Source organism: Choloepus didactylus, chromosome 18 (assembly GCF_015220235.1).
Source record: "Choloepus didactylus isolate mChoDid1 chromosome 18, mChoDid1.pri, whole genome shotgun sequence".
Classification (NCBI taxonomy): Eukaryota; Metazoa; Chordata; class Mammalia; order Pilosa; family Megalonychidae; genus Choloepus; species Choloepus didactylus.
This window is the reverse complement of record NC_051324.1, coordinates 72589154-72604527: the sequence shown is the minus strand read 5'-3', so window position 1 is coordinate 72604527 and position 15374 is coordinate 72589154. Positions and strand designations below refer to the sequence as shown.

The 15374-nt window shown below is 41.0% G+C and overlaps 1 protein-coding gene across 1 annotated transcript in view; it reads left to right on the top strand.

Moving 5' to 3' along the window:
- The window catches only part of DNAH17 (dynein axonemal heavy chain 17), a 143962-nt gene that overhangs the window by 28543 nt on the left and 100045 nt on the right, over positions 1 to 15374 (top strand). Inside the window, exons 14-16 of the mRNA XM_037810408.1 lie at positions 6444 to 6552; positions 7595 to 7698; positions 14223 to 14363. Coding sequence (XP_037666336.1) covers positions 6444 to 6552; positions 7595 to 7698; positions 14223 to 14363 — 354 coding nt within the window. The remainder of the gene's footprint in view (positions 1 to 6443; positions 6553 to 7594; positions 7699 to 14222; positions 14364 to 15374) is intronic.

Here is a 15374-nt window from a genome sequence, read left to right as displayed (position 1 = left end):
AGATTCTGGACACTCATAGTACAAGACTAGAGGAAGTTGAACAACGAATCAGTGACCTCGAAGATGACAGAATGGAAAATGAAAGAATAAAAGAAAGAATGGGGAAAAAATTGAAAAACTTGAAATGGACCTCAGGGATATGATAGATAATATGAAACGTCCGAATATAAGACTCATTGGTGTCCCAGAAGGGGAAGAAAAGGGTAAAGGTCTAGGAAGAGTATTCAAAGAAATTGTTGGGGAAAACTTCCCAAATCTTCTAAACAACATAAATACACAAATCATAAATGCTCAGCGAACTCCAAATAGAATAAATCCAAAAAAACCCACTCTGAGACATATACTGATCACACTGTCAAACATAGAAGAGAAGGAGCAAGTTCTGAAAGCAGCAAGAGAAAAGCAATTCACCACATACAAAGGAAACAGCATAAGACTAAGTAGTGACTACTCAGCAGCCACCATGGAGGCAAGAAGGCAGTGGCACGATATATTTAAAATTCTGAGTGAGAAACATTTCCAGCCAAGAATACTTTATCCAGCAAAGCTCTCCTTCAAATTTGAGGGAGAGCTTAAATTTTGCACAGACAAAGAAATGCTGAGAGAATTTGCTAACAAGAGACCTGCCCTACTGGAGATACTAAAGGGAGCCCTACAGACAGAGAAACAAAGGCAGGACAGAGAGAATTGGAGAAAGGTTCAGTACTAAAGAGATTCGGTATGGGTACAATAAAGGATATTAATAGAGAGAGGGAAAAATATGGCAAACATAAACCAAAGGATAAGATGGCCGATTCAAGAAATGCCTTCACGGTTTTAACGTTGAATGTAAATGGATTAAACTCCCCAATTAAAAGATATAGATTCGCAGAATGGATCAAAAAAAATGAACCATCAATATGTTGCATACAAGAGACTCATCTTAGACACAGGGACACAAAGAAACTTAAAGTGAAAGGATGGAAAAAAATATTTCATGCAAGCTACAGCCAAAAGAAAGCAGGTGTAGCAATATTAATCTCAGATAAAATAGACTTCAAATGCAGGGATGTTTTGAGAGACAAAGAAGGCCACTACATACTAATAAAAGGGGCAATTCAGCAAGAAGAAATAACAATCGTAAATGTCTATGCACCCAATCAAGGTGCCACAAAATACATGAGAGAAACACTGGCAAAACTAAAGGAAGCAATTGATGTTTCCACAATAATTGTGGGAGACTTCAACACAACACTCTCTCCTATAGATAGATCAACCAGACAGAAGACCAATAAGGAAATTGAAAACCTAAACAATCTGATAAATGAATTAGATTTAACAGACATATACAGGACATTACATCCCAAATCACCAGGATACACATACTTTTCTAGTGCTCACGGAACTTTCTCCAGAATAGATCATATGCTGGGACATAAAACAAGCCTCAATAAATTTAAAAAGATTGAAATTATTCAAAGCACATTCTCTGACCACAATGGAATACAATTAGAAGTCAATAACCATCAGAGACTTAGAAAATTCACAAATACCTGGAGGTTAAACAACACACTCCTAAACAATCAGTGGGTTAAAGAAGAAATAGCAAGAGAAATTGCTAAATATATAGAGACAAATGAAAATGAGAACACAACATACCAAAACCTATGGGATGCAGCAAAAGCAGTGCTGAGGGGGAAATTTATAGCACTAAACGCATATATTAAAAAGGAAGAAAGAGCCAAAATCAAAGAACTAATGGATCAACTGAAGAAGCTAGAAAATGAACAGCAAACCAATCCTAAACCAAGTACAAGAAAAGAAATAACAAGGATTAAAGCAGAAATAAATGACATAGAGAACAAAAAAACAATAGAGAGGATAAATATCACCAAAAGTTGGTTCTTTGAGAAGATCAACAAGATTGACAAGCCCCTAGCTAGACTGACAAAATCAAAAAGAGAGAAGACCCATATAAACAAAATAATGAATGAAAAAGGTGACATAACTACAGATCCTGAAGAAATTAAAAAAATTATAAGAGGATATTATGAACAACTGTATGGCAACAAACTGGATAATGTAGAAGAAATGGACAATTTCCTGGAAACATATGAACAACCTAGACTGACCAGAGAAGAAATAGAAGACCTCAACCAACCCATCACAAGCAAAGAGATCCAATCAGTCATCAAAAATCTTCCCACAAATAAATGCCCAGGGCCAGATGGCTTCACAGGGGAATTCTACCAAACTTTCCAGAAAGAACTGACACCAATCTTACTCAAACTCTTTCAAAACATTGAAGAAAATGGAACACTACCTAACTCATTTTATGAAGCTAACATCAATCTAATACCAAAACCAGGCAAAGATGCTACAAAAAAGGAAAACTACCGGCCAATCTCCCTAATGAATATAGATGCAAAAATCCTCAACAAAATACTTGCAAATCGAATCCAAAGACACATTAAAAAAATCATACACCATGACCAAGTGGGGTTCATTCCAGGCATGCAAGGATGGTTCAACGTAAGAAAAACAATCAATGTATTACAACACATTAAAAACTCGAAAGGGAAAAATCAATTGATCATCTCAATAGATGCTGAAAAGGCATTTGACAAAATCCAACATCCCTTTTTGATAAAAACACTTCAAAAGGTAGGAATTGAAGGAAACTTCCTCAACATGATAAAGAGCATATATGAAAAACCCACAGCCAGCATAGTACTCAATGGTGAGAGACTGAAAGCCTTCCCTCTAAGATCAGGAACAAGACAAGGATGCCCGCTGTCACCACTGTTATTCAACATTGTGCTGGAAGTGCTAGCCAGGGCAATCCGGCAAGACAAAGAAATAAAAGGCATCCAAATTGGAAAAGAAGAAGTAAAACTGTCATTGTTTGCAGATGATATGATCTTATATCTAGAAAACCCTGAGAAATCAACGATACACCTACTAGAGCTAATAAACAAATTTAGCAAAGTAGCGGGATACAAGATTAATGCACATAAGTCAGTAATGTTTCTATATGCTAGAAATGAACAAACTGAAGAGACACTCAAGAAAAAGATACCATTTTCAATAGCAACTAAAAAAATCAAGTACCTAGGAATAAACTTAACCAAAGATGTAAAAGACCTATACAAAGAAAACTACATAACTCTACTAAAAGAAATAGAAGGGGACCTTAAAAGATGGAAAAATATTCCATGTTCATGGATAGGAAGGCTAAATGTCATTAAGATGTCAATTCTACCCAAACTCATCTACAGATTCAATACAATCCCAATCAAAATTCCAACAACCTACTTTGCAGACTTGGAAAAGCTAGTTATCAAATTTATTTGGAAAGGGAAGATGCCTCGAATTGCTAAAGACACTCTAAAAAAGAAAAACGAAGTGGGAGGACTTACACTCCCTGACTTTGAAGCTTATTATAAAGCCACAGTTGCCAAAACAGCATGGTACTGGCACAAAGACAGACATATAGATCAATGGAATCGAATTGAGAATTCAGAGATAGACCCTCAGATCTATGGCCGACTGATCTTTGATAAGGCCCCCAAAGTCACCGAACTGAGCCATAATGGTCTTTTCAACAAATGGGGCTGGGAGAGTTGGATATCCATATCCAAAAGAATGAAAGAGGACCCCTACCTCACCCCCTACACAAAAATTAACTCAAAATGGACCAAAGATCTCAATATAAAAGAAAGTACCATAAAACTCCTAGAAGATAATGTAGGAAAACATCTTCAAGACCTTGTATTAGGAGGCCACTTCCTAGACTTTACACCCAAAGCACAAGCAACAAAAGAGAAAATAGATAAATGGGAACTCCTCAAGCTTAGAAGTTTCTGCACCTCAAAGGAATTTCTCAAAAAGGTAAAGAGGCAGCCAACTCAATGGGAAAAAATTTTTGGAAACCATGTATCTGACAAAAGACTGATATCTTGCATATACAAAGAAATCCTACAACTCAATGACAATAGTACAGACAGCCCAATTATAAAATGGGCAAAAGATATGAAAAGACAGTTCTCTGAAGAGGAAATACAAATGGCCAAGAAACACATGAAAAAATGTTCAGCTTCACTAGCTATTAGAGAGATGCAAATTAAGACCACAATGAGATACCATCTAACACCGGTTAGAATGGCTGCCATTAAACAAACAGGAAACTACAAATGCTGGAGGGGATGTGGAGAAATTGGAACTCTTATTCATTGTTGGTGGGACTGTATAATGGTTCAGCCACTCTGGAAGTCAGTCTGGCGGTTCCTTAGAAAACTAGATATAGAGCTACCATTCGATCCAGCGATTGCACTTCTCGGTATATACCCGGAAGATCGGAAAGCAGTGACACGAACAGATATCTGCACGCCAATGTTCATAGCAGCATTATTCACAATTGCCAAGAGATGGAAACAACCCAAATGTCCTTCAACAGATGAGTGGATAAATAAAATGTGGTATATACACACGATGGAATACTACGCGGCAGTAAGAAGGAACGATCTGGTGAAACATATGACAACATGGATGAACCTTGAAGACATAATGCTGAGCGAAATAAGCCAGGCACAAAAAGAGAAATATTATATGCTACCACTAATGTGAACTTTGAAAAATGTAAAACAAATGGTTTATAATGTAGAATGTAGGGGAACTAGCAGTAGAGAGCAATTAAGGAAGGGGGAACAATAATCCAAGAAGAACAGATAAGCTATTTAACGTTCTGGGGATGCCCAGAAATGACTATGGTCTGTTAATTTCTGATGGATGTAGTAGGAACAAGGTCACTGAAATGTTGCTATATTATGTAACTTTCTTGGGGTAAAGTAGGAACATGTTGGAAGTTAAGCAGTTATCTTAGGTTAGTTGTCTTTTTCTTACTCCCTTGTTATGGTCTCTTTGAAATGTTCTTTTATTGTATGTTTGTTTTCTTTTTAACTTTTTTTTTCATACAGTTGATTTAAAAAAGAAGGGAAAGTTAAAAAAAAAAAAAAAGACAAAAGACAAACAAGGAAAAAAAAAAAAAGTTGTAGTGCCCCCTTGAGGAGCCTGTGGAGAATGCAGGGGTATTCGCCTACCCCACCTCCATGGTTGCTAACATGACCACAGACATAGGGGACTGGTGGTTTGATGGGTTGAGCCCTCTACCATAAGTTTTACCCTTGGGAAGACGGTTGCTGCAAAGGAGAGGCTAGGCCTCCCTGTATTTGTGCCTAAGAGTCTCCTCCCGAATGCCTCTTTGTTGCTCAGATGTGGCCCTCTCTCTCTGGCTAAGCCAACTTGAAAGGTGAAATCACTGCCCTCCCCCCTACGTGGGATCAGACACCCAGGGAAGTGAATCTCCCTGGCAACGTGGAATATGACTCCCGGGGAGGAATGTAGACCCGGCATCGTGGGATGGAGAACATCTTCTTGACCAAAAGGGGGATGTGAAAGGAAATGAAATAAGCTTCAGTGGCAGAGAGATTCCAAAACGAGCCGAGAGATCACTCTGGTGGGCACTCTTATGCACACTTTAGACAACCTTTTTTAGGTTCTAAAGAATTGGGGTAGCTGGTGGTGGATACCTGAAACTATTAAACTACAACCCAGAACCCATGAATCTCGAAGACAGTTGTATAAAAATGTAGCTTATGAGGCGTGACAATGGGATTGGGAAAGCCATAAGGACCAAACTCCACTTTGTCTAGTTTATGGATAGATGTGTAGAAAAGTAGGGGAAGGAAACAAACAGACAAAGGTACCCAGTGTTCTTTTTTACTTCAATTGCTCTTTTTCACTCTAATTATTATTCTTGTTATTTTTGTGTGTGTGCTAATGAAGGTGTCAGGGATTGATTTAGGTGATGAATGTACAACTATGTAATGGTACTGTAAACAATCGAAAGTACAATTTGTTTTGTATGACTGCGTGGTATGTGAATATATCTCAATAAAATGATGATTTAAAAAAAAAAAAAAAAAAGCAATGCACAACTAGAATCCATTAGCAACTAGAATCCCTTCTCTTCAGGTCCTCGACCTCCCATTCTTGGTGTAACCAGATTTCGAGCTTTAGCTTTAGGACCAAGGAAAGACGACGGGCTGCTAAGCCAGAAATGCCCCAGTGATCCATGTGTGTCTGATTCTTTTTTCTTTCTGACTCTAAACCAAATACAACAAGGTCTTGTCTACACACTGTTTTTCCATTGTAGTAGTTCCATCTCTTTTCCCCCATCAATGGATAATTAAGAGTTAAGTATATACATAAATGCTTGGTGACAAAATTCGTTGTAAAAGTTCAAGTCTCCTGAAATTTGATTCCATATAATTCCCAATCAGATAACACCAACGGCAATTGTCTTGGTTGATACTGAGTAATAAAAATCCTGACCACACATAGGACAATTTAAAATCTGATCAGAATAGGAACAAGATGCTAAAATTTTAGCCTTTGTTTTGCAGATAAAGACCACAGTGGTGGAGGTGGAGTTTCCACTGATCAAGGCAGAACTGGAAGCAATCGATGTCAAGTTATTGGCCTCTGAAACGACGTTGTTTTGGAATAGCAAAGGTACCAAGGCCACGTTCGTTCCACCTTGGGGTGAACTTGGGGGGTCGAACCTGTCCAGCATCTGTCCTAAAACATGCCTGGGGCAGCCCCTGTTGCCTTCTGGCTTACTGGGTCTGATTGAATTGCACAAGGGTTATTTTTAAAGCTAAAGGATAATACTATCCACTTGCCCAGTCCCAAAAGAGCCTATTTGTGTCACTTATAAGTGGAATCAGGCAGACTCCTTGGGAACTGCCAAGGGGTTCCAGAGTTCCCTGGCCCGGCTTGCTAGCGTTCCGTGCCCACATGGACACAGCCATCGGAGCACAGAGGCCCGTCTCCGCTGGCTCAGGGCAGATGTGAGAGAAAGAAGCATCCCTGTGACTCCCCTCCCTCCCTTCAAATCACCACCAACCAGACAGAAGACCCCCCAGCCCTCTCCATCTCCTGGACCCACCTCCAGCTCCCCTGATGTGCACCCTGGGGAGGCTCCACGTCCCTCCGAGACCTTCTGACTTTGGGCCATCTTTCCAGTCCTCCTCCACCGTGTCCTGCATCCACTGTCTCAACCTGAAGATGGAGCCAAATGTACGGCCCACTTATCCAAAGTTGGGGTCTGTTCTGGACTTGGCTGTGCAAAGAAGCCATGCCTTTTTTCTCTCACTTCTGTCTGAGAACACATCTCTTTTCCAGTTCCTTTGCTCCACGTTGTTGAGTGCTTCACAAAGGAGCTCAGACGTCTCTGCAGTTCTGTGTATGGTTGGGGAGGGGCAGGGGCAGATGGGGTGGGGGGTGAGGGGTTCCTTTACCATAAGAAGTCTGAGTTCCCTGGGTGGAACTAATGAGCCACGTGTTTGGGTTCGGGAAATCCTGTTTCCAGAGAGTCACGGTATGCAATATTCCAGGGAACTCTCAATGACTTCCGCATCATGTTGTAAAATAGTAGAAGCAGCGTTTCCTAAGAGCTGTCTTGTAATAATGTGACGAGTTAAGCCAACCCAAGAAAAGTTTTCTTCTTGCTAAATTGTTCATTTTGCAACATTCCTTTATGCTTGCATTTTAGATGTGTTTGAATATATCCAAGAAATGCGAGAAATTCTACATGACTTGCAGACCAGGATGCAAAAAGCCAAGCAAAATATAGATGCGATTTCCCAGGCTATGATGGTAAGCAAGCTTCAAAGTACAGACCCAGGTGGAGGTGCTCACTGCAAGTGCTGCCACATGGCACAGTAGGCCGCCAAGCACCATGGCCAGGCAACCGACGGCAGAGCAGTCCAGGGCAGGAAGAGCCAGGTCACTCTGGAATTCCGTTCTGTTGCATTCCATTGAGCTCAGCAGGCGGGCGTGCAAGGTCCATCCTATGCCATGCTGGTGCTCGGAACAAGGGTGGAAAGAGATTCGCTGAGAGTCAGCCCTTGCTAGATCAAGCTCAGTGCTCCATGCAGAAGTAAAACAGTTCTTTTAGCTCAAGCCCGATCCAGAGAACCAGGGAAATCCTTCACTAGCTCCCTCTAGGGTCTGTCATCAACACCCAGATTTGCAAAGACTTTGCAGCAATAGATCCGTCTCAGTTTGCCAGGCAGCTATGACAAATACCATGCAATGGGTTGGCTTGAACTCTGGTTTTGAGGCTAGCAGTCCAAAATCAAGATATCAGCAAGGCTTCCTCTCTCCTGGGGTCTGTAGCATTCTGATGCTGGCTGCTGGCAGTCCTCGGGGCTCCTGGCTTGCCTCCCATCACACGGCCATGTCCTCTTCTTTCGTTCACTCTTTCGGTTTTCTTCTGGCTTCTGGCTTCTGGTTCCTCTTGTGTTTCTCTGGAGTCTGGTTTCCAGTTTCTTCTTTTTATGAGGCCTCTGGTATTACGGATCAAGACCCATGCAGATTCAGTGACCACACCTTAACTAAAAATAATATCGCCAAGCAGTCCTATTGGCAATGGGTTCACACCCACAGGGACACAGATTGAGATTAAGAACTGGGGTTTGTTGAGGTCCACAATTCAACCTACTTCAGTACCCAAAAGGAAGTTTTTAAAATCCTCTCCCATGAATTTGCAATGCCTATTGTTTATTTAACTCTATATTATGTATAAAATATCAAACTCAAGCCATATTTCTCTACCAGCATATCAAAGTTAAATAATTACGATGCCCCGCTAACCCCAGCACAGTCCCTGATGCAGATGGGACTTCAGATAGCTCTGGTTCCCAGCACTTGCCACCCGCCCCCCCAAAAAACTTCTGGGTTGATAGAAGTTAGAATTTCCGGCTCAAGGAATTACTGATTTTGTCATTGGAATGTATATTTTCTATTTCAAGAATCCTTGGATTTGTCATAGTCTGAATCTTCTTTTCTACATTGTGGTTCACATTCCTTACTCAATAAATTATAGCAAAAAACTCATTGCCCACCACTACTTGTTTTCTGATTCAATTTTCATTTGAGTGGAATGCTCAAATAATTTCCTCAGAAAGAATGCATTGAAGTCATACTTTTCGTGGCCTTGCTTGTTCAAAATTATCTTTCTTTTGACCTCACTTACAGCCATCTTTCCAGGTAAGGAATTTTTTTTATCTATTCCTTTTATTTATTTATTGTTATTTAATCATATTTTTATTGTAGAATATAACATATATACATAGAAATGATAACTTTCCAAGTGCAATTTAACAAGCAGTTAGAGTGCAAATTTCAAAGAATGTTATGGGTTACAGTTACACAGTTTCAGTTATTTCCTTATTGTGAAATATAACATATATGCAAAAAGGTGATAACTTTCAAATCACAATTTAACAAATAGCTATAGAACAAATTCCACCATTTCAATTCTTTCCTTCTAGCTATTCTAATCCCCTAGCAACTAAGAAGAAGAAAATTATGTAGAGATTCAGTGTTCATAATTCTTTGTTAAATTCCATCTTGTCCGTTGCTACCCCTTCCTCTACTTTAATCACTTTCTTGATCTTCAGGGATGTCTAGGCAGTGACCACCCTAACTTACTAATGTTGAAAAGGGGTGTTGACATTATGGGAAAAGGGAACACATCTGGTTGATGTTCTTGAAGAGGCTGTTGTCTATGGGTTTTGGGACTTAGCTGCCATAGGAGTTCTCTGAAGGATTTAAATATCCGAAGAATAAATTTAGTAAGTGAAACTTTTATAGAGTCTCAGCTAGGGATCCAGGTATTCTTTAGGGTTTTGGGGACTACTGTTGACTTGGGCTTATCATACTGTGGCCATTTGCCATATCTAGCTGAAGCTTGCATAGGAGTAACCTCCAGGACAGCCTCTCAACTCTATTTGAATTTCTTTTAGCCACTGAAACCTTATTTTGTTGCCTTTCTTTTCCCCCTTTTGGCCAAAAAGGCATTCTCAACCCCTCGATGCCAGGGTCAGGCTCATTCTCGGAATCTGTGTCCCACGTCGCCAGGAAGACTCATTCATCTGGGGGGTCCTGTCCCATGTCGGGGGGCGGGTGTGTGTGCGTGATGAATTTATTTATAGAGTTAGGCTTAGAGAGAGAAAGTCCACATTTGAGCAACAAAAAAGGTTCTCTGGGGGTGACTCCTAGGCATAATTATAGGTGAGCTTAGCCTCCCCTTAATAACCATAAGTTTCACCAGAGCAAGCCTCAAGATCAAGGACTTGACTTATAGAGGGTTTCTAAATTCACATAGCATGTTATGTCCATGATAATCCATCCATATCTCACATTATCATCATGTAGTTGTACATTTCTCATCACTCTCCATTTTAAATAATTCTCATGACCCCAGCACATCTTATAGCTCTTTTTAGCCCTTAAGTGTCTGTCCCTTGTATTTGTGTGGTACCAGTAAGGTGGTATTCCTATTAGTTGTAATCCCTAGTATGCAATAGGTAGATTTTTCCCATATACCATTCTGTTGTCAAGTCTCTGTACCAGTGTCATACCTTAGAAGTATATCATACAGGCACCTATCTATATTTGCAGTGCTGATCTGTGGGATACATGTCTTTAAACAACCCCTTTCAATCCTACTTGCCTTCAATACAGCTCTGATACTTAAAATCCCATTAACAAACAATCATCATCCCTATCCATTCCCATACCTTTGACTTCACCATCATTAACATATCTGAACATATTAGGTTATCATTCCCCCTTCACTAGCTTCTGTCTATCACCAGGTCCCCAATATTCTATAAGACATTGATTTTATGTTGTTCAGGAAGTCCACAGTAGTGGTAACATACAATATTTCTTTTTTTGTGTCTGACTTACATCACTCACCACTATGTCTTCAAGGTTCATCCATGTTGTCCTATGTTTCAGGACCTTGTTCCTTCTTACTGCTGCATAGTATTCCATCGTATGAATGTAACACATTTTGTTTATCCGCTCGTCTGTTGAAGGACACTTGGCTTGTTTCCATCCCTTGGCAACTGTGAACAATGCTGCTGTGAACACTGGTGTACACATAAATGTCTGTTTGTGTCACTACTTTCAAATCTTCTGGGTATATACTGAGAAGTGAAATTGCTGGATCATAGGGTAACTCAATATCTAGTTTTCTGAGGAACTGCCAAACTGTCTTCCTCAGCAGCTGCACCGTTATATATTCCCACCAGCAATGAATAAGAGTCCCGATTTCTCCACATCCTCTCCAGCATTTATCGTTTCCTGTTTGTTTGATGGCAGCCATTCTTATTGGTGTGAGATGGTATCTCATTGTGGTTTGGTTTTGCATTTCCCTTATAGTGAAGATGAACATTTTTTCATGTGTTTTTAGCCATTTGTATTTCCTCTTCAGAAAAATACCTTTTCATATCTTTTGCCCATTTTGTAATTGGGCTGTTTGTACTATTGTTGTTGAGTTGTAGGATTTCTTTATATATACAGAATATCAGTCTCTTATCAGATATATGGTTTCCAAATATTTTCTCCCATTGAGTTGGCTGCCTCTTCACCGTTTCGACAAAGTTTTTTCAGGCACAGAAGGTTTTTATTTTGAGGAGTCCCCATTTATCTATTTTTTTCTTTTGTTTCTTCTGCTTTGGGTGTAAGGTCTAAGAAGCTACCTCCAATTACTGGGTCCTGATGATGTTTCCCTATATTATCTTCCAAGAGTTTTATTGTGTTGTCTCTTATATTGAGGTCTTTGATCCACTTTTAGTTAATTTTTGTATGTGTTCCTTTTATTTTAACTTTGCAGAAACACCCCTGTCTTTTTGCTTCAGTGTTGGGAAGGCGTCGTGGTATAGCTCTCTTTCCTTTGTATGCCCTCTTTTCCCTCGGCCAAGAGTTGGGTCGAGTTCTTCTTTATCCTCAGGGTTCCTAGAGAAATTTCACCATGATTCCATGAAATAGCTCCGGAATCAAGGAAAGAACAGAATGAGAGGAAAGCAGAGAAACGAAAGGAAATAAATTGTTGAGAAAGTCTAAACTGCAGAATCAGAATTAAAATACACTGTAGATCCAGTAAGAGGAGAGCTGACTGCACTACAGGGCAGTGGTTAAATTAAGTGGAGGACAATGTCAGAAACTCACTAACATGCGAAAGGAGAGAACAATAGATAACGTGTAAAATGGTGAGAAAACAACATAAGATTATAGTTATCACACAAGAAATATGAAAAAAGATGTAAGAGAAGAAACAATTTTCAAATGGGGGTGGTGATGGAGGAAGGAGGAGGCCTGAGTCTAGAGATCAAAACGGGCAACTGATTTCTGGGCCAGGTTGCGGTCGCGTCTATTGCTTGGGGGGGGGGGGGTGGCGGCCGGTTGCTGAACCCTCAGCTCTCGGCATTGCTCGGAGGGTACCGGCGGCGGGGGCTCTTTCCCGGAGGCGAGGGCGAGGCGGGGGACTGGGCCCGGTCCCCGGCGGTGGCGTGCAAGGTGTGGAGGGCGGCGAGAGGAAACAGGCGGGACACGTTTCTTTGAGGGTGAAGAAGCCGAGAGAGTTTATTAGGGGAGAGTACAAGCTTATATCGGGCGGTTTAGAGGGCGGGGTAGCTGTAGGGGTTAAAGGCTTGGATTGGTTCTGAGAGGGCGCGGAGGTTGTCTTTGGTTGTTGGGTGTTGCACAATGATTGGTGCATGCGCACTGGCAGTAGGGGACGTTGCATTGTAACGGAGGGGTTGAGTGGTTAGACGAGGGAGGCGGTCTTACCCGGCAAGCTTCCTCCAACGGTTGGTTTTGGGTGAGGAATTGGGGCCTGCCTCCGGCCCCACCTTCTCAGGCCCGGGGGGCTGTGGAGGGCGCTGTCACCCGTACCCATTACCCTCCCCAGGGGTGGATCCGGTCCCCCGGCCCAGGCCCGCCAGGTTGAAGCACGTAATCAGTATCCCGCACCAGGTGATGTATTTATATACATTCTGCCTAAAATTTTAAATCCCAAGGATATGGAAACATGTTTTACATGTCCTACCAAGCAGGCAGCTGACTCATGCAAAGAAACAAAATTCAGGCAGTCTTCTGACTTTACCTCCACTACACAGATTAACAGAACACGATGAAGCAATGAAAACAGAGTTTTTAGAAGAAAGGTTTATGGGCAGTTGTTTGTGAAGGTCACAGTTAAGCCATTCTCACACATGCAAGGGCTCAGAAAAAGACCATTTGTGTCCCCTTCCTGAGAAACCTACTCCAGGTTATATTCCAGGCCACTGAGAGATCAACCATATTCAACAACACCAAAGAGGGAATTTGTATTTTTAAAAGACTGGCAGTGGACACTGGAACCATTTGAATATAAAGAGATATACATAAATAACTTTTAAATGTGTTTGTAAAAGATCACATTCACAAGTCAGAAGCAATACAGGTAAAGAAAACATACATGATAAAAACAATACCTGTGATAATAAATGTGATCAATAATTGGAAGGATAAGAAGAAGAAAAGGTGGGACAAGGAGATTAGAGATGTGCTAAATTCTGAAACATGAAGCAGTTGAAGTCAAAGTAATTGTTACTCTTTATTTCCACAATCACAGAAATGTTTAATATATGCTTTGATAAACTTAATGAGACGCACTAGCATCATTTCCACTATCCAAATCACTACAGAAGAGAAAAGCAAATAAATTGTACTCTTCAAAGCAAAACACCGTGATCAAAGGAAATAGTGAGAATGCACACACAAAACAATAAGACATGATAACAAAAGAAAAGGCAAACATTATTATGACTATATATATAAATCACGAAAAAGCAAAACATCCAGATGGGGTCATTAAACATGCAGTCATGAGCTACTCATTAGAGACACCTGAAACAAAATGGCATCGCAAGGTTGAAGACAAAATGTTTGATAATTAGGTGGAACTGCATGAATTCAACCATTTTTTGACCTTCAAAAAGTGGCAATTCATATAAATATAATATCAAACGGTGTATTAATCAGCAGTGAAAAGAATACTCAAGACAAAAAACATATTTAACTAAACCCTGGGGTCAAGGACAATCTATATAGTGAATCCCCCAACCACGATTGGTTTGGAGTTAAATCACCTGAAGCTTTTCAGTCAACAGTCGGGTCATCCCAGGTCCTCAGCAGCCCCGGAAGACTGCAGACCACAGGGGACCGAACTTCTCCCCCAAATCAGCTGGGGACGGGGAGATTCAAGCAAAGAGCATGCAGGGAGGAGCGGGACCACAGAGCGTTCCCTCCAAAACGTCTTTTCTCTAATGTTTTCCTTTTAGGATTGGTCGACCCACCCAATGTTCGAAAGAAAGGACAGCAAGAAAGAGGCCCTCCTGGACTTGGATGGAAGGACAATGACTCTCAACAGGCGCTACACGGTGGTCAAGGATGCGGGTCTGAAGATCCAAGCCATGGTTGCGGTAAGGAAACGCCAAGGGGGTTTCTTCTGGAGGACCCAGTTGCTCTTAGCAGAGGGGAAGGAAAAAAGGCAGAGCCAGTGATTTCACAAACTTGGCTAATTACACATTTTTAATGGTCAAAGAATCTAAGATCTTGAATCCAAGAGAGTCTCATCTTAGAATAACAGACGTCTTCCCTGTACTCCTAGAAGCCCAATTCCTCCTTTGTCTAGGCCCTCCTCCAGCCTAGGGAAGCCGAGCTCCTCACCTGCACGCAGTTGGTATAGGCTAGTGACATCTCCACACACGCCAACAAATCTTATTTTCCACGAACAAGCTACTTGAGTTTCTCTTTGGGGTGATGGAAAGGTTTTGGCAATAGATGATGGTGATGAAGGCACATCTTTGTGAATGTAATAAACACCACTGATTTGTATATTGAAAAGGGATAAAAAGGGAAATTTTAAGTTGTATGTAAGTTACCACACACAAAAAAAACCCATAGAACTGTACAATGCAAAAAGTGAAACCTAATATAAGCAGTGGCTAGAGTGGATAGCATAATTTTAATAATACTGTTTCATCAATTTTGGCAAAGCTACCACACTAATGCAAAATATTGTTAATGGGAAAAACTGGGGGCGGGGGGGTATATGGAAACTTGTAATTTTTGTATGATTTTCCTGTAAACCTACAACTGTTCCAATAAAAAGGAAGTTAAATGGCAAATATGTTACAAGAAAGAGATCACCTATTAGTTATTAATACTCTCAGATGTGTTGGGAGCAGAGCACAGCAGACATCAACTTGGCCGGCGGTTTAGGGTTAGAATAAGGGTGAGAGCTTGGGAGCCCAGCAAGAGGGCAGGAGGGGAGGGGGTAGGGCCAAGAGGCCGAGGCTGAGCAGCAGCAAACAGGAACCCAAGTGAGGCAGGAGCAAGCAGATGAACAAGACAACCCTCACCTGCTTCCCAAGTGTGAGGAGCGACAGCACTGTTTTTTTATGTGAGGCTCTATCATCACATACCTTCAC